The sequence below is a fragment of the Pleurodeles waltl genome, chromosome 9, assembly GCF_031143425.1.
Source record: "Pleurodeles waltl isolate 20211129_DDA chromosome 9, aPleWal1.hap1.20221129, whole genome shotgun sequence".
NCBI lineage: Eukaryota > Metazoa > Chordata > Amphibia > Caudata > Salamandridae > Pleurodeles > Pleurodeles waltl.
The window spans coordinates 1,087,982,218-1,088,001,920 of NC_090448.1; the positions used below are offsets into that span (position 1 = coordinate 1,087,982,218).

The following is a 19,703-nucleotide window of genomic DNA, read 5'->3' on the forward strand; positions in this document are numbered from 1 at the left end:
AAGTCGTAATGAGGGCCTAGATCTTCTGTCTTGGAAGGCCTGTGTCTGGTGTTGAAATTTAACATTTGGTTTGTAGATTTTTTTATTCCAAAAGGGTAACTTTTATACTGGATAGGAGAACAAAAACATATGTACTACAGCTATGTCTTCTCTAGCCCTCCCAGATAAGAGTATGTATTACGTTCAGACTCAGTAGAACTAGATAACACATTTCTTTTTGTTAAACCTTTTCAACCAGTTACTAAAGATACCAAGCTGGGTGGGTGAAATGGATAATGTTTCTATCAGGAATAAATGTGATCATCTTAAAAGCTCATTCTGCTACTGGAGTTATGCCCCAAAATATTTATTATCAAGTGCACCTCTGGAAGAAATTATGAAGACAACAGGATGGCCTAAAGAGACTACTTTAAAAAAACTTTTATTTCAAATCAGTCTTATCACTGACCTTACAGGAGGTTGCTAAGCTTTGAATTAGCATTATCCTCCCTTTAGGTCCTGTTATGAGATAAACATTGCTTAACTTTTGCGTCTGAAAGTTTTAATTATCTTAAGGAAACAGATGTGAGAATCAGCTCACCCATTATTATGCTGCCAGAATGGATATATTATGTTTTATGCATACGCTTGATGTTGCTTTCCCATCCTCATATTTATGCTGCTGTAGAATGGATGTAGAATTAAATGTGATTTTCTTACACATGCTCTTGTAGGGAATTATATGAAACAGGATCAAGAACGAGGTGAAACAGTACGAAGTCTAATCCATTGTCCCAATCCAAGGATCTTCACCTATTGCAGTAAGAAAAGAGGCCAACTTTTCTTTTCTTGGCATTGTTGTGGACCTGGTTGTTGACTGTTTGGTTCACACCATGTGTTTTGTAGTTTTACCCAGATATTTCATGGTTATTGCCGTTTTTAATGGTCTTTTGGATTGAGCTGCTGATTAAAATTAATAGAAAGAGAGAAAGCATAATTCTTGCCTCCGTGCAATGTATTTCCTGTCTTTGCCACCTCTACCAAAAATTCTAGGAATAACCTTGGAAGGCACAAGAGTATGGAAATTCACTTTCTGGAATTCGAAGTTTTCAGAGCTCTCAAGTTGCCTAGTCACATGGGTGCAGCCTGGAGTAGCTGTCAATGCAGGTTTCCTTTTACTGCATGCTGGAATTTATAGTCCAATCTACCCCAATATGTAACCAAGATTGCACATCCCAAAAATATTCCTGGTCTAGATAAGATGTTCAAGCTTTGAACAGGACAGCTTGCAAGCTCTGAGTTTTAGCTATAGAGAGTCTAATCAAACTCGTCAAACAGCTTAGTCTTCAGAAATAGCACTTGTGAATCAAAATGCTCTTCATTACAATAGGAAAAAAGGAAACTCTAAGAACAGTTGTTTTAAAACTGGCATACAAAGTGTGCACTACTTTGTAATTTAGATCAACTACTGATACTTAAGTAACTCAACAGTCTTTAACAGGAGGACAAAGTCATAAGATTGTTCAACTCATCCCTAAACCATATTCACTGTTTTCATTTCATATTTTACTCCATATTGCATTCCCTAAGAGTATACACTTTTTCCAAGTGTTGGTTTCATGCCATATGTTTCTTCTCCACCTAGCCAAAAGCCAGCAGATCACTGTACATGGACAAAGACAAGCATAAAGTTAACGATTAAGATGAGATGGGGCCGAGTTTAGGACAGATAATGCATTAAATGCAGTGCTCATTAAATTGTTGTTTATTTAAGAGGTGGGTCTAAAACTCTTCCCTAAAATAGAACAACTTTGGGGCGGTCCTGTTGCATATGGAGATATTGTTCCAGATCCTTGGTGCATAGATTGGAAAAACCTGTTGTTTTACACTTCTTAGTCTGCAGTTTGATGTTTTCCTGGCTGTGGGTGTGCCAAGATCCATCCAGGAGAGGTTCTCACAAGTGGTGTTGGTGAGTCATTAAGTTGTTTCGACTACATGCTGATCTAAACTGTAGCCTGTCTATGGAGAACACAAACTGATTATCACACATTTGCCAATGTAATTACCATTTATGTGCAGTGTGTGTGAAGGATGGACACGCCTGTCAAAAATGCTGACATTCATTACCAAACTAAGGAAAACAAAATGCAGTATTTACAGGGAAGGATAGCGAGAGTAGGTGTTTTTTGTGTTTGTGATATATATATATATATATATATATATATATATATATATATATATATATATATATATATATATATATATATATATATGGTTATGTGAGGTGGGTGACACGAGAAAGTACATGCAGGAAGACAGAATGAAAAGACATTGGTGAAGAGGAAGGGGTAACGTGTGAAATATACGGACAGGCGCGTGGAGCAAACGTGCATATGTGACAAAGAACAAGAAACAGCGGAAAGGGTGAGAACAGGAATGACTAACACAAGACCACTAGCCATTCACAGACGTAGTAATTTCTATTCACAGAATTGAAACATTTTCATTTCTAAATATTCACAATCACATCAATGTTAGTAGCACTATTTGATCCCATACTAATAAAAAGCACTGAAAGCAAACATTGGGAACACCAATAGATCTGGATTGTTTTGGGCATGCATAAATTGTGGTGTGTTATGTTTGGGAACAGTCACAGAAAAGGCTGAGGGTCTCAAATGCATGTCATTGCTTTGATTTATTAGCGACAAAGTGTCATCCACGTTCACACATTTGACAGCAGCATTACGCTCCCACGCACAGTGAAACCAGGGAAATGTCGCACAAAAGTGGCTTAAAAAGCACTTGTGCATAGTCGCGCGCACACAAGACATACGTTTCCAGTTGAACTAAAGCCCTCGCTGTTACTTGACATCTACGTTCTGAAGGCGATTTCACAAACAGGAGTTTTCGGTTAAAGATTAGGAATTGTGGGCGACCTCCCTTCCTGTTTTCACAAAACTATTGTTGGGTAGCACTATCGAGGGCATATGGTTTAAAATTGTCGTTTAGATTTCAAGGTTACTAAACACAAATTAGTCCCCTGCGATTTCGATGCTATGTTTTCTTTAGAATGTTTAACTTCTAGTCTTCGCAAGTCCTTTGGACAAAGTAAAATCGGCGTCGTTAAGCAATGGGGGTGTGGCCATCTGAATTTGCTCTTTTGCTCTACATCCAACATGGGTTCCAAAGTAGCATGTCGTCCGCGGTCTAGTTGTTTGTTTGACGGGCAGCGAATCAGAGCTAGGCAGCTGTAATCGTGTACCGAATCCTGACGTGCGCCCTGTTTCACGTGTTGTTGGGGGTGGGATGGCAGAGGTGGAATCTGTGCGGCGGTGCCTGAGGGTCTTCTCTCTCGAAGCTCGGGGTGAGGCCACATTGATTGTCAGTCATTTGTGGGTCGGGAATATTTGTATGGCAACCCGTGCACTTTGTTGCTTGCACTTTTAGTGTTACACCTATTGGTCCATAAGACCCAGCATGCACAGTGTTCCTGAAAAGCCAGATCGGGCTGGGGTAAACTCAGTGCAATTACGTGTGAGACTCTCTAACTAGATTGCGGTTTCCAATCTCATTTCTATTCGGCATGCGTATGATAGCGCCCACAGCTCATGGTATCACACTCATGGGTGTCAGAGAGCACAGCCTCATAGAGGGTCACTTGGTCGCCTCTGTAAAAATGCTGTTTTCAGATCGCTCAAGTTATCCCCCTCCATGCGGGATTAAGCCAACCAGTTCAGGTTTTTATCGTTGCATACTGAAATTTGTAATCCTGGTTAAGAAGTTAGAAAGCCAGGACTGAAAAACAAGAATTCAAAGAAAATACACTACTGTACCAGTCCAAAGTTTTATTTTTTCAAGTCATTCTTTTCAGCTATATTAGTCCTGTTCGTTGAATTGCCCCGAACCAAGACTTCATCTCCCGGAATGCACTGATTTGTTACATGCTAGCCCACGACAGGCAACCTGGTGTCTAAGTAACACGGAGTTATTTGATGACACTAGCTACATAACTACCAAGTTTCATAGGACCAAGCGTGACTAGGTTGGTCATCCTCGTTTTTCATAGACTTTTAGGTGTTGTAGTCATGGGTTTGTGCTGGGTTAGATAAGGCTACGAGTCTCAGATTTATAGAAAAATACTGGACTAACCTAGCTAGTCAAGCATGGACCTGGGAAACGTGGCAGCTCTGTAGCTAAAGCATGCCAGAGAGGTGGCTGTAGTCCAAGAATTATTTTTTTTAAATCTGGCTTACTGAGGGTTGTCTAAGGGCCAGCTGATGTGCTGTAAGGGCTCATGGAAAGTGTTCAAGGGCAGTTTGAGGATGTCTAAACAATCAGAAATTTCTAAAGCTTTACTCCATCACCCCTGAAGGTATCTGGGCGCCTAGGTTATGATGGTCTCAGTAAAAAAAAAAAACAGGTCTTGAGTCTCCTTCTGAAGTCCACCTCAGAGGGTGGTGTTCGAAGGTGGACTGGGAAGACGTTCCATGCCTTGGTGGCAAAGTAGGAGAAGGAGCGACCCCTGCTGTGGCTGCAACTAATGCGTGGGTGTGCATAAGGGCCAGACAGGTGGAGCACAGAAGTCTGGTGTGTTGGTGGAAATTCACACAGTGGTTGATGTACGCCGGTCCCTGGTCATGTATGGCTTTGTCGGTGTGTGTAAGTAGCTTGAACTGGCATCTCTTCTAGATGGGGAGCCAGTGAAGGTTATTGAGGTGGGTAATGTGGATTTGTTTGGGGAGGTTGAGATTGAGTCTGGCCACTGTGTTCTGGATGGTGTTGAGTTGTGTTCATGTGGTGATACCAGAGTAGAGCGCGTTGCAGTAGTCTTGCCGGCTGGGTAACTGTCTTTCTGGTGTTAACGGGGATCCATCTGAAGATGCTCTATTCCAATAGGCTGAGGGGTTCTGAGGGCTGTCGGAAGTAGAAGTAGGCAAGCCGCTGAAAGCTCGAGCTTGAAGCCAGGCTCAGTTCAAGGTCCTGTTGGTACCTCGAGCCGAGCTTGCATGTGGTTTCTTCCTGCCACCCTTGCTCTACCTTCATACAAAGAGATAAAAACAAAACATTAATGTTTGTGGTAAAAGGAGAGACAAATAGATGCCCATGTACTGGCTGATTTGTTCTATATGAACCAGAAAACCTTCATTAATCAAGACTTCACCGCTTAATCAAATTGTATGATCTTTGGCAAATATTTTCTCCATTGTAGAAAAGTCCTCCTTTTTGCCGTGGTCACCCTCACACTGTTTGGACAGATAATGGTGGTTACTGACTCTTGTCTGTGCCCTGGGTACTGCTTACCCAGGGCACAGTGCTCTGTGTAAAGTGGATATTCAAAGTAGGCTAATTAAAATTGGCAGTATCAACCCACCTATAAGTCCCTAGTATATGGTAGGGCATGTAGGTTTAGGGACCCCTGCATAGGTAGTGCACCCATAGGCGTGCTGCTGAGGTGCCCAGTGTCATTGTAACGGTAGGCCTGACTTGCTGGCTACTTTTAAATTAAAGTTATATGCAAATTCGAATTTGGAATGAAAAGTACTTCCAAAGTCTTAAGCTACCTTATTTTTACATATAACTCACCCCTAAGGTGTGCCCTATGTGCCCCTAAGGTTGGGTGCCATGTAACTATAAGCAGGGACCTTATAAAAATTGTTTTATAAGCCCTTGTGAGGTAAGGTAGCCAAATGTGTTTTTTCCTCACTGTAGTGAATGGCCTCCTTAGGCTAAAATGGGGAGACTCTATTTTAATTTTTCAAAGTCCCGCTAAGTGTCAGATACCTCAAGTTTGGTATCAAATTAATTGTTCTAATAAATCCCACAACTTACAATTGTTATATTTAATATAACTAGTCCAGGGAAAGAGCCCTTCTTTGATTGGCCAGTCTCTGGCAGCCTGGCCAGGCTGCCTTGATGAGGTGTGAAGTGGCCTAAGCCGAACACACAGAATGTGCCTGGGGAAGGAGAACTTCCTCAGCAGATGTGGGAAGCAGGAAAGGGGGAGGGCTGCCAAACTGCTCTTCGAAGGCATGGAAGAACATTTGGACCAACCCAGCACCTCCCTCCCATCCTGCAACCCCAGACACTTAGGTGCCTCCTTGATTAGATTAGGAGAGGGTTGTGTTTAGGATTTTTAGCCACACCAGTGGGTGTGCTCAGCCAGATGCTCCAAAATTCAGTTCCAGCCATGATGGATTTTTGAAGAATGTTGCCCCCTGAGATTGTTTATTGCCACACTTCCCAGGAAGTGGTCATCACAGAGGGAAGGACCCTGCACCTGATTGGAGAACCAGGACCCCCCTGTTTTTCCACCAGGAGAAAGGATAAATGAGGCATAGCTGCACCCACATCTCAGCTCCCAACAAGGAAGAACATCAGAAGAAGGACTACCCTGCTGGACCCCTGACCTGCACCTGGACACTGCACTCTGAAGGACTGCACCAGCTGCACAGTTAGGATTCACCACAAGAAGGACTTTGCCTGGCTTCAACTGGTTCAAGGAGGGACTCCCTGTTTGCTACAGGTGATAAATTGCTAACCAGAGTCCTCTGCATCAACCCCTGAAGAAACAGACCAGCTGACCACTGTCCAATGGCTAATTTGGAGTTTGCACCAGGTGCATTCTAGGAGTTGTAGTCCGCCCTCTCAAGGAGCAACTCAGAGCTTCTGGAACCTTTGGGTGAGTTGTGGACTCTTAAAAGACCTTCTGGAAGAAGATCCAGCAGTATGCAGAACTTTTTGGAAAAAGCTCCATAAAGGGACCGAGCCGCCTCAGCAACTCTAGCCGGCTTGCAGGTTCGTCCTGCTGAAGAAAATCTCAGAAAAAGTGACTAAATCCGAACCTAGAAAGTTGACTGGGACCTCCCGCCCAGGGTATCCGAAGAGGGCTCCAGGGACATCAGATCAAGATTCAGGTTTGCCCTGGTTGAAGGATTTTCATCTTGAAAAATCATTTAAGTCTGAATGTAGAAATCTTCACTGAGGGCTCACGCGACGGGTATCCGAGAAAGGGCGCCAGAATGTTGGATTGGATTGGCGACTTGGTCCCGTTGAAGGAAATCTTCAAGAAAACAAGTAAGTCCGAAGGTAAACTTTTGACCGAGCCCTCCCGCCTGCAGTAGCCGAACAGGGCTCCATCACGGTCGACCTTAAACTTTGACTCTGCCCCGGTCGAGGTGCGACCAGATAACTAGATTGGCGCTATTAGTTTCTATGCAGTAAAAAACACAAATTATTAAAAAATTCATATCTCCGGTTCCCTTTATCCGATTTTATTCGTTTTGGCGTCATTTTAAAGCTAAAATACTTCCTATTTGTATAAATTGGTTTTGGATTTTTAAACTCTTTCCTGTGTTTTATTTAATTACTGTTTGGTGATACTTGAATGCTTTACGCTTTGTCTCCTAAGTTAAGCCTTGTCGCTCTTTGCCAAGCTACCAAGGGTTGAGCTGGGGTTAATTTATTGAGACCTATCTGAGCCTTGTGGGGGTTAGTGGCCTACTGCTAAGTGTAGGTACTTACCTGCCCTTACTAATAATCCATTTTCCAACATCCATTTTATTCACTATTGCTTTTGAAAGCACTTTCAGATATCGGAGTTCAGAATACAAGCTGTACCAAAACCTGTTGTGTTTAATAGACTATAATGTTGTTGCATGTTTAAGAATATGTGCCACAGAAGAGGATCATGTGACAACTGTCTGGGCTCGTAGTTCACTAATCACACTGCGGCCAGGATTGGGTCAGAATGGTTCAGAGTTCAGGTTTAAAAACTATCACTTTTAATATTTACTCCACGGTGCAGTGCTATAATGTAAAATATTAATGTCAAAGTTTCCATATGATTAATAGATGTTGTAGAATTTTGAAGAGACTGCATAATATTTTACATGTTTGATTTACGTGGCAGACATTATCAGGGCTCTGCTCTTGCACAGGCTCTAAGAGCCAAGTGAGACCCCTGGCTCGGCTCACCCTGCTGGCTTGTCCACCTCTAGTCAGAAGGGGGTCTGAAGGTCGGCTGAGAGTCCATGAGTGATAGCTGAGAGAATGAGAGATACAGTTAAGGTCTTCCAGTGGTTGTTTGAAGTCTGTACTTTCCTATGAATGGCAGTTTGTAATTGCAAAATACCCAGATATCACATGTGACATTTTTGGTTTGCACAGACATTTTAATTACATGACCTGGCTCATTTTGGTTATACCAATTTTGTGTTTTTCCATTACAAGCATCTATTTAACTTTCCTTGCATGTATAGTGCAGTTAGATTTAAAAAAAGTACTGGCTTTTGCTGTTTTCCAAGACATGGAGCTGCTTTGCAGCTAGCTATGAAGATAAGCTATGTGGATAAATTAAGGACTGTCTGACAGACGTTGCAGTAGCTTAGAACAAGGTGATGATCTCTGAGGGTTGTTAGGCAACTGAGAGGCTCCAGTGTCAGCTTGTACAGCCCCTGGGAGATGCTAAGTGTTTTTTTTTAATTAAGTTGTTGGTCTAGGAGAGGCTCTGAAGGCTAATTGTCAGAAATGTCAAGTTAGCCAGTTCCATGCACAAGCAGGTCTTCTAGTCCAGGTTACTGTTGTTGCATCCTGGGGTTTGTAGTCCTGTACAAGCCACTATAAAACCAGGACTATAAATCCCAGAAATCAAAGAAAATTGCTGAACTGGATGACATCCTCACACTCGGAACAGGGAAACTTAAGAGCTCTGCAGTTGATATTACAACAGTTTACAGAAAGAGCTTTCCTTGCTGACAGTAGACAACTGGTAGCATCATTTGATATTAATGGAAGATGTAAGAGGTAACAGAGTGGTTTCCTTGCTGGAAGTCCCTGTAGCCATTACAATTCTGAGAACTGAAATAGCTGGCAGATTACGATTCATTTGTAGGCAGTAATGGAGACCTACCAGAATTACACAGGGGACTCTATTGGTCTTAGGGAAGAGACTGGCAACGTCGCAATTTAGTGGTGCCACTGTAGCCTTCAGCCTCTTTCAGTATCATTAATTGTGATATTTTGTTGGACTGCCTGGAGCGAATGGCTAGCGTATCAGCTTCTTCCCGCTGTTGGTTTAAAACCTTCCTGACAAACATAAAATCATAGATGATCAAAGATAGGGCTACAGCTTCAGTAGTGGAAACTTGCAGTGGAACCCCCGTCATATGTCAAATGAAGTAATTTCTTGATATGTTGGAAGCATGGGGTTAGGTTTTCATATCTGTGTGGAAAACTTTTGGTAGGTTCTGCTACTCAGTTGATATTCCCACCATGGTACAACATCCCGGACAGAGGTATTGCCAGAGATTAGTTTATAATAAACACCAGCAAGCAGGAGCTGATATTGTTGGGGTTCGTTTATCATGGTTTGTGTGGTATGCCATTGCAGCTGTCCCCATACAATTATTTGAGTATCTCCAAGAGACGGACGTTGGCTCCGCCCACATGCTGGGAGCCAGGAGTACATGTTTTGATTGGGTGCTTCCACAAAAAAGTGCTTGCTGTCTACACAGCTGTGATTTTGTTTATTCATTCAGCTGCCTGAACTTGAACTTTTATTGCCACATATGCCATTGCAATGCTATAAAAGTGTCTTAGATAATGAGATAATGAGATAATTTATGGCATTTCGGGAGCAGTATAGATGGAGGAGGGCAGTCATTAACATATTTTTAGGTCTGGCTTGAAGATGCGTTCATAAGCCAACCTATAGGCATTGCCAATGCTTGTCCTTAAAAAGGCTGGAGAGCCCACCCTTAGCTGAATCCCCGAGTGCTTTTGACATCAGTATTTCCATAGAAGTTAAAATCCATAGTTTCGTGCTCAACAACTGGAGGAACCAAAAAAGGACAAGTTACCCTGCCAAGTCATGTTGTCGTCTTATAAGCCTGCTTCATAAACTTCAGCCTGTGTTGTCTAAAGTAGAAAGAGCCATAGTAGATTGCAAGCTTGATTACTGTAGCACCATTTTTGTAGGCGCTCCATAGAAGTCTAGGGCAGTGGTTCCCAACTTGTGGTCCTGGGACCCCTGGGGGTCCGTGAAGCCTTCTCAGGGCGTCCGTGAGAGCCTAGAAAATTAAAAAATATTAACAAATATTGAAAAATTAGGTCCCCAGTTTCCAGTAATGACTCAGGCGGGGGTCCCCAGATTCCCATGATGATTCAGTGGGGGTCCCTGGGTTCCATTAATGCTAAAGTGGGGGTCCACAGAACTCAAAAGGTTGGGAACCACTGGTCTAGGGCGCTTACAGAGGCTTCCGAATATTGCTGCTCAGGTGTACGTGGTTAAAGTTGCTATGTGCAGGTCGTGCCAGTATCAAGAAGCCTTCACTAATTCTCAATTGCAAAGAGTTTTCGGTTTCGCAGATTATTTACAATTGGTAAAATCTTATACTTAAAAATAAAAATTACAGTATGTTGCAATGGGAACATCCTCTGTATTGGGTGCAGATATTTTCTCCTTCCCTTTGTGTGCATCTGGTATTCTAGTTTTTTTTATTTTGGCCCTAATATCACACCAGGCTAGTATATGTGCAGGGACCTAGGACATTCCCTTGACAGGAGTGAGGTCACGGAGCTGTCTTGTAACCTGGAGGGTGACCCATTTTGGATACCTTGTGCACATGGAGGTGTGTTTGCTTTCCCAGACAGAGTAAGTGTATTACTAACATTCCTGAAGCTGGAGTCCTGAGACTTTATTGTGGAAAGAGGAGACAAGGCTTCTTTAGAAATTATATTATGCCTTTTGCTGAGAACAGCTGCTTATTAGTTTTCCTGGAGCACTGCCATTTGGTAGGTCGGGGTCGGGGTAAAGTGTGGTACTGCAGTCTCTTGTTCAGAGTGAGAGGGCCCTCTTGGTTGAAGCCACCCTTGTGTCCCTGTCCTGCTCACTCTTCAGTGTGACTGTTGAGAGCCAAGTTCAGATGCTCAGAGCTCTTTGTGCCTCGGTTGTGTGTGCTGCAGAATGGAGACTACCCTGCTGTGAAGGGTTTCACTCTATGCAAAGGCTGTGCCTGCAAGCCGGAAGAGGACATTTAAAAGGAGACCCAGATTGAACCAGTTTTGATAGTGTAGCCAATCAATCCACATCGTTTGTCTAAAAGTAAAACTCACTGATCCATTTGTTGTTCTGAGTACAAGTGTCCTATGTTCAAGGGCTAGATTGCTCAACAGAGTATTCGGAGGACTTCTGTGCAAACAGGGCTGATGCTAGTGGTCAGCATCCCAGAGGCAAGGGGACATAATCAATGCCCACCCCTTGCTACAACAGTTGCTTACTTGTCCTGAGTGGCCTAGAAGCCATCCGGTCTGCTGAGAGAGAGAAGGAGTCTGCCATCTCTACATCTGGAATGTAAAGGAGGAGTGACTTGCAGAGTGACCCCGTTGAAATGAGTAACCAATTTTCAACTATCCTTTTTTGCTCTCCTGTTTTTGGATTGGTGGTTTGCTCCTTCCTTCCACTAGTCATCACATTAGCAATTACAGCTGACAGCTCCCTTCTTGGGAGCACGTCAGGCATTGCAGCGCCGGCCCAACGTGGAGCAATTCCCGATGATGATGCCTGTCATCCAGTGTGATGCGTAAGGGCTTTTGCTCCTGAACATCCAGGTTCCCTAGACCTTTTTTGTTTTTCAGGAACAGTGTACTCTTTATGTGTTTATGATTAATTTGGGAGACCGTACACTGGACCTTTTAACCTCCCGGTCCCTCACTCTCTTTTGATTGTAAAAATGTTTTTAGGGACAGTAATGTGAATAGCCTCCACTATTTGGGCACATGGCTTATTTGGGTGGGTCAGCTCTTCTGTGTTCTGAATGGGCAAATGGACAGATTTCCCCCAAATCCAGATAAAAACCAGGAATGAATTCAGCACTGGTAAATATACCTATGGAATTCGGCTTAATGGATTTGCTCACTACGACCGTGATCATCAAATGCACAGCAAAATAAATTGTGTATTGGGGAAAATAGAGGACGTGGTGCATTTCAGTGTCATAACTTATTTGAGTAGATTCCTTTCTGATCACTCACCGTTAGTCCTTCCATTAAACCACACACATACACCTGGCCCAAAATCCTGGTTCGCAGACTTAGAACTGAGATACTTACCAATCAAGTGTTTGTCTCCACTTGGGAAATTGTACCAGGCAGTTCTTTCAGAACAACCACGAAACAGCAGAAAGTAGAGTAACGAAATGGAAAGCCTGTAAATGGCCATTGGAGAGGAATGTATCTCCCACGTTAGAGTAGTGAGGAAGCAGTTGGAGCACACACTTCTCGCCACAGAGAAAATTATGATATACGTACAAAAAGAGGAAGCATGTAACCCATTTAAAACACAACAATTAATTAAATTGTACATAATACGCTCACCTACAAAGACTTTCCTGGGAGGGTGACCAATCTGGCTGGATGTTGGCAAGGTTATTAAAATGAGAAAGACCAATTTACTGCGATTTTGCTAGGAGGGAGTACCATAATATCCAGGGAAAGAATAAATAACAAAGTTATGGAATTTTTGGAAAGGGTTTATGATGAGAACAGATATTCGTGGCTAATTAAACGGGATGGAGCTCCCGTGGCTGACAGAAGAGCAGTATGCCAGCCTAAAAGCCCCCCCTCAATATAGATGAGCTTGCAGACTCCCTAGATGGGATGCAGGAGCCCAAAACACCTGGCACCTTTGGCATACCTGCTGGCCTATATCATGCAATACACACCGTGCTCCTACAGAAATTAGTGAAGAAGGCACAGGAATTGGGTCGATCTCTCAGAGAGAGAAGCTGTGATCATTCTGATTCCTAAAGTGGATCAGGACCAAACTGTGGTACCCACATATTGACCATGTCAATGTTGAATAGAGATCTAAAGCTGCTGAATGAAGTTCTACTAAATAGACTCTTCGTGGTGATGAGATCCCTCTTATATGAAGATCAAATCCTGTTGGGAGCACAATGGCAACGCGCAAAATTAGGCACTTAACACACATTATGTGCTCACAGGACACCTTGGGAAGACCAGGATCTGGCGACCCTAGGCATAGAGCGTTCCATTAACATTGTGGGCTGGGAATATACATTGCTGGTCACGGAGCAAATGGATTTTGGGTCTGTTTTTATAGGGTGGATCATACTTCTGTATGCTAAGCTGACTGTAAGGGTGCACATGGAGAGCTTGATCTTGGAATGCTTGACACTGGAGAGGGGCACGTCTGGGTTGCCCTTTATCTCCTATGCAGTTTGCACCTTGATTTGAAAATGCTTGCCTGCAAACAGAGGTTGTGACACAATGAGGCACACTTATTGGGCTTATAAAACACATTGTGCCTCTGTATGCAGATGAAGTGTTGGTTTACTTAAAAGATCTGGCCCTTCTCTCCCCTAAACTGGAGAACTTATTACTTATTTCTGGACTAAAAACAAACTGGGGAAAAAAAAACTCCGGATAGACCTGATGCCTCATGGATAGTTCCTTATCCAGTGTGGGAATTGAATGGAGGTAAAAAAGGAGGAAATGGTGGAAAAGGAAAAAAAAGATAGAGAGCAGATGGAGTTCATTTTCAAACCCGTATTCATGATGTGTTGCGTGACTTAAATCAGTTGATAACAGGGATGTAGGAGAAGGATTTTCATGCTCTTTACTAGTTTATGGTACCAGAGAGACTGTGCAATACCGGTCAGCTCTGGCAGACCTGTTAAATAATAAGTGGTTATCTAGCAGCATTAACAAAGGGCTGGATGGGGACCAGGTCAATTCCCAATGTTAGAAGTAGAAGGGGAATTGGGTTCAAAGTTGGGTACAATACAAGGAGAAGAGAGGACAGGGAGGTTCTTCCAAACCCAAGGTGAATGCTTGTAGTAGGTGTCACAAAGAGGCACATTACAAGAGAGGCAAGTGAAAACCCCATTAGCAGCTGTACCCATGATGGCGAGTGTGTTGACTGTCGATAAAGGGACTCGAGTGCCCTGTTGCACTTAGCTTCTTGGCTATGGGCCTTTGGGAGATTATCCCAGATCCTTTGTAGCACATTCAACTAAACACAATGGTGTCTAAGCCATTGTATTCCTTCTGAGAGGGTGAGAATAGAAATGTTAGGTCCATTTGACCCCATCAACATTAGGCAATAAGTAAATTTTGGCACCACTGAAGAACACTGGGAGTTGTATTTTGGAAGCAGGAGCCACCTTGGAGAGCGGACACAGGTCAAAGAGGTGATGGCTAATTCACAAAACTCTAGAATGCCAACAGATTTTTAATAAAATATATGCATATATATTTATAATATTAATGATTTATGATACAGTGTTAATTATGTTCAATAGGTTTGTGTTTTTTTATATGTCTAGTTGTATGTTGTTGAATTTGGGTGTCTGTCTTAACATATTCATGAACGTGATATGGAGCAAGGTGTTTTTAACTGAAGATTTATGTGTAAGTTGTTTCTGTTGATTTGTTTGTTTTTTTTAAACAAAAAAAAGCTACATTAAATAGGTTGCATTTTTATATGATAAAAGATAATGAGATTAAATGTATCTTTATACCCTGTGATGACTGCTTCAGTGCTCATGTGCCCCTTCCTTTTAGAGGAAAACTGTTCGGCTAAACCTGTCAAAGCTATCCTCTGGTCCTCATCAAGAGGAAAATGGTCTTAAAACGAGGGAAGATAGAGAAGACTTAAAACGGCATAAATGGGTTGCTTGTTATTGTACAGGCGGGACGGCACATTACGCCTTTTCCAAGCTGTCTTTTTTCTTTTGTATAGAGCTGAGCATCACAGAATCTCTGCCCTACCTCAATGGCCCTCAGAATCCTTTGCAGTTTTACCGTGAGTGGATCTGCCCCAATAGACCTTGCATAATCCGCAATGCCTTCAACCACTGGCCTGCACTGGAGAAGTGGACTTTCTCATACCTGAGGTAAGCAATAACCTCGGCCCAGGAGAGCACCGAAATAAATACATGCATTGATATGTTATTGATGAAGATCCAGCCAAGTCTGGTCTGATGTGGATCTGATGTAGATCAAACCAAATTGAATGTGGTCGACTTGGCTTTTATAGCCTTGCTTGTTAACCCACGAAAAATATGCAAGAATGCACTAAAAACATAGAAATGTGAATAAACCCTGATGTGGGTATCATTTCCACCCATGTCTGTGGACAACTGTCTCACAACAATCTGAATCCAACCAATTTTGCTACTGACTGGCACCAACCCCCTACCATTTGGTCATTCATTACCAAAGACAAAGTTAATGTGGTGTAGAATGTTTTTTCAGTCATTTTGCCCAATATTGCCAAATTCTGTCCTTTGAAAATCTGTTGCGGCACTGCAGGCCTTTGAGCAAGTTATAAGTTTCACCAGGCATGTCCTATCAACCAATGATTGTTCCACCTCACTCCAGTTCAGGGCTGCATAGCAATGACACTCCAGCCTTCTCAAAAATGTCCTCTCATAAGATGCCAAACAATCCCTCTCGGAACAATTCAAAGACAGGTGCAATTCTATCTTCTGGCTTCTTCATTTTAATTGACATGTATGTCTCTGGTTGTTTTGTTTTTGATGACTAAAATAAACTTAGGTTCACTTTACCTAAATTAAATTCTCGGTGGATCTCCAGTGTAAGCGTATGCCTTGTATCAAAATTCCTCTTATCTCAAAATGGCAGTACTACTTATAACCATGCTTCTGCCAACAGTACAAAAAGCAAACAAAGGGGTCAAGGTGTTCAATATCTCAGAAACTAGCTCTCCACTCTTAGTTTTTAATGATATATTCAAAGGTTTTGACAGCATAACAATCCAGCGTTGTTTGGTCACTGAGCTGAGCCCAATTTCTTTGGTAATTGGTTCCCCTTCGACTGTCTGGTGTATAGCTTGTCGCTAAATGAACGTTTCTGTAGTGCAAAAAATCCCATGACCATCCTTTTGCCAATTTCCACACTTGCTGCATGCTCCATTATCGTTGCTGCTGGTGTATATCAGTGTGAGGTCACACCTACTTGCCTCTACTAACCTTTTTGGCATCATCTGTTCTGATGGCATCCATCTATACTCAGACCATATGTGCTGAAAACACACACCTTTTACTGGTATATATTGTCCAAAAACTGTTTAAGTGTCTGCTTTCAAAGACAACCTATCAGAATGCCGAGAAGATGGAGCCAAACTAGACTGGAATAAGTAGTCGCTTTATTCTGCCAGATGCTAAAATATGGTCCTCTCAATCTCCTTTGGTCTTTTTAGCCAATACACCTAATACGATATCAGTCTTTTCATTAAACTTCCCAAACATTGCACACATACTTTCTATAAAGAAACATATAAGTGCAGCAAGTGAAAGGGATATACTGAAAAACATTCCCGAGGTGGCTGCTTGTAGCTCACCCTTCACAAAGCAGACTTTAACACTTCTTGCTATTGAAGAGCCCAGACCTGGTGTGTTTTTTGGGAGTTGGTCGCCGTTAGGCTAACGGCAGATATATTAGGAACGCAAGACTAAATTGCCCCAGTGGTTGCTTTCTTGGTCTGTTCCCACGCCGAAATCCAAAATGGGGGTCCTAAATTTCTTTATTTGACTTTGATAGTGGCTAAAAGGTCATTCACAATGTCTTGGAAATCCGTAATTGCTCCCTTAATTAAAAGATGCTTGCTATGTGTCCGGAGATGGGCAGAGGCTGAAAGCATAGGGAACGGCTTGTCAATTTAACCTTTCAGTTCTTCATCTGGAAAAACATACCTCAATCCATGGATATGCCCCTGTAATTTACTAAATAAACGTGACTCTAAGGAGAAACTATTTAATGTTGAGTTTCGTTGGTGTTTGTATAGTTTACTCTGCATGGGAAACATTAACATTATCAGTTTAATGGTGAGGCAAAGACAACAGAACATTTGTATCCATTGAACAGTATGTAATGTATTTCTGGAATTGGTCTACTGCTTAAAACTGTAAAGTGAGTTTTTTTCCCCCTCAAGAAAACTATTTGTGTACAGTATGATACACAGCACATATATGAGTCGGAGAAACTCGATCCCCAGGCTATAACTTCTGTAGTATCCCAATGATCGTGATTTTGATGATACGCATGTATACCTTCAAATGCCAGTAAAGTTGTTTAAAGAATGCTGTGTATGGAAACCTCTTAGTCTTCCTTTGGTGACCACACCTAAGCCACAAATCATTGACATGATCAGTAGTTTTGTCTTTTGCATATTGAAAGGTGTTTCCTGTTGCCTTTGTCTCTTAGTTTGGCATCACATTTACTTTACAGCCTGTGCCAAGGCGATTCTGGGCGTTAGCTCTCAAACTCGTTAGGTAGTAAGAGAACAGTGATACTGAAATATTGATCCATCTTAACAGTTCCACGAAATGGCTCTGGCTATGCTGCATGCACATTTAATTAGGCAGCGGCCATTTTTGTAAGTAAAAAATGGTAGTGGTATGAGGTGGGTCCCTAAATGAAGGTCTCTTGAGAGCTATTATTACTGGTGTCTGTAGTGCCTGGTTTCTCCTTGGAGTCTCTCTTGCACAATCACAAGGACCACAGATGCTGGTGGTGGAACCAGGGCCCTGGGGGCCTTTTACCTCATTCATATGCATGGCTAGTGCAATGATTGGCAACCTGTATTTATCAGACTTATGAGTGGTGAGATACAGAGCTGGGCAAAGCAGGAGGTCAGACAGGGAGCAAAATCTGGGAAAGAAAGAGATTGAGAATGGAACAGAAATAAGAACAAGCAGAACGTAGAAAAAGAAAGATTGGTGAATGGATTAGGCACAATTTAGTAAATCAAAACTCCACTACAAACATTCAGAACAAGTTAGATTCACAAATGGGACACTGCCAAGCCGTGTGAGGTCAGTGTGCGGCCCTGGTGGGCATTGTGTGAGGCTGGCACTGGTTAACAGGGATGTTATGGCACAGGGGCCCAGAGTGAGAAACTCTCCCTGGCAAAGATCTGGCAGTAAAGGATAAAGTGAGGATCTGACATTGGTTTGTAGTGTGACCATTGGGAGACAATTGCACCAGTGAGCAATGAGAGTAACCTGCACTAATTTGAGATGAGAGAAGCAGGTACCAGGGGGCATTATGATAATCGGGCATTTATGGGGAGAGTGAAGCACAGATTCTAGAGGGCAGTGTGAAAGGCTGGTACCAGAGGAAGCCTGAATAGGTTACTGGTGGGTAGTGCGAGGTCTAGCAGTGATGGCTGCGAGGAACAGATTCCTATCCTCTCAGCATTGTGAGCAGCTGTGAATGTTGGATGGTGAGGAGTTGGCACTTGTAGGCAGTTCAGGAATCTCACATTTGGCATTGGTAGGTAGTGCTAACAGTAGGCACAGGGAGCTGGCACTGGTGGACAGTGCTATAAACCAGCACTAATAGTCAGTATTAGGAGCGGCCTCTGGTAGGCAAGGCTAAGTTTAGTGCTGGTGGCGCCCAGTGTGATGATATTTTTGGGGCACCCTCGACCTCGTCCTCCACGGATTGCCCCACTACCACCCTCCACCTGTGCCCATTATCTTTCCTCTCTCCATACATTTCATTTGTTTTAAGCACTGGTTGGGATTGGCTTTACAAATAGGAATGTATTTCTACCCACACTAAACCTTTTCAGTGACATTAGAAATAGATAATGAAAGAATGGGGGTGTGTGGGGTGGGAAGATAATGTCCTAACCTATACTCTACAGTTTGTATGAAGCTCTTTGGCGACAGCTCATAAGTCACTTCGCCATATTAGGATTGTAGCTTATGAACTTCAGTTAACAAAAGGATCTCTGTGACAAAATCAGGAACCCACGAGCCATCCACATAATACATTTCTGTGATTTGCATAGCACACATTTTTTTGTCTGCTACTTTATGATGAGTCCAACTTTATTGCTGTCAGCATATGCAATAACTATAAAAAGCTATTGCAATAAAAAATTAAGAGTAGTTGTTCAACAGAAAGCCATGAAAATATATCTAAAACAGAGCACTTGTCAAACAGCTGAGAAAAGTACGCTTTCATTAGTAAAGCAATTCTGCTCCTATTGCTTTTATCACTATTTACTCCTTTCAGTAGACAACTATGCATATCAAATATACTGCAAAATACAATAATGTTTGGTCAGTTCTGTAACAAAGCACAAGTACGTCGGTAAATTGAGTGACACCGTAGGTTTTAAATATTGATAGCTGTCAGTTTCTCAGGGCGGGTCGTGTATTGGCACAGAAAAGCATAAAATGTATAGTGGAATCCTTACCTTACAAGTTGCAGTCATAGAGTCCTCTGCTAAACTTTGTCTGGTTCACTTGGCACTGTAGGCCCTCTTTCGAAGTGTTCCTATTATGAATTTAAGATACAAGTGCATCATGCTTCCAGTTGGATCCAATCTAAGTACAATTCAAAGGCAATGGTGTGTCAGACAGTCACATTTGGCTTCACAAACAGCTTTCCTACATTTCATAAGCCAAAGTTATTCTGTGATTGAACCAGTCAAATTGACTTTGACACGCTCAGGATTACCCTATTGCAGTATCCTACTTCGATGTGGGTATTCTTCACATGTGAAATCCATAGATCTGTCACAGCTCAATCACAAAGTGCCATCCTTACTACGAAGCTAAAATATGTTCCTGCCTGGGCGCTCCTATGCAGCCAGACCCAACCAATATTAGAATTTCCAGTTCTCTTCAACTCTTTGCCCTTTCCAAACTCCCAGAGTTCAGTGT

At 42.5% G+C, this 19,703-nt stretch overlaps 1 protein-coding gene across 2 annotated transcripts in view; it reads left to right on the forward strand.

Moving 5' to 3' along the window:
- Window positions 1-3,250: 3,250 nt before the first annotated feature.
- The window catches only part of JMJD7 (jumonji domain containing 7), a 37,904-nt gene continuing 21,451 nt past the window's right edge, over window positions 3,251-19,703 (forward strand). For both annotated transcript variants that reach the window (XR_011198841.1, XM_069208772.1), the window contains exons 1-2: window positions 3,251-3,346; window positions 14,744-14,897. Coding sequence is in view for 1 of the 2 variants with exons in the window: in XM_069208772.1 (XP_069064873.1) it covers window positions 3,289-3,346; window positions 14,744-14,897 (212 nt within the window). In the remaining variant the exon portion in view is untranslated. The remainder of the gene's footprint in view (window positions 3,347-14,743; window positions 14,898-19,703) is intronic.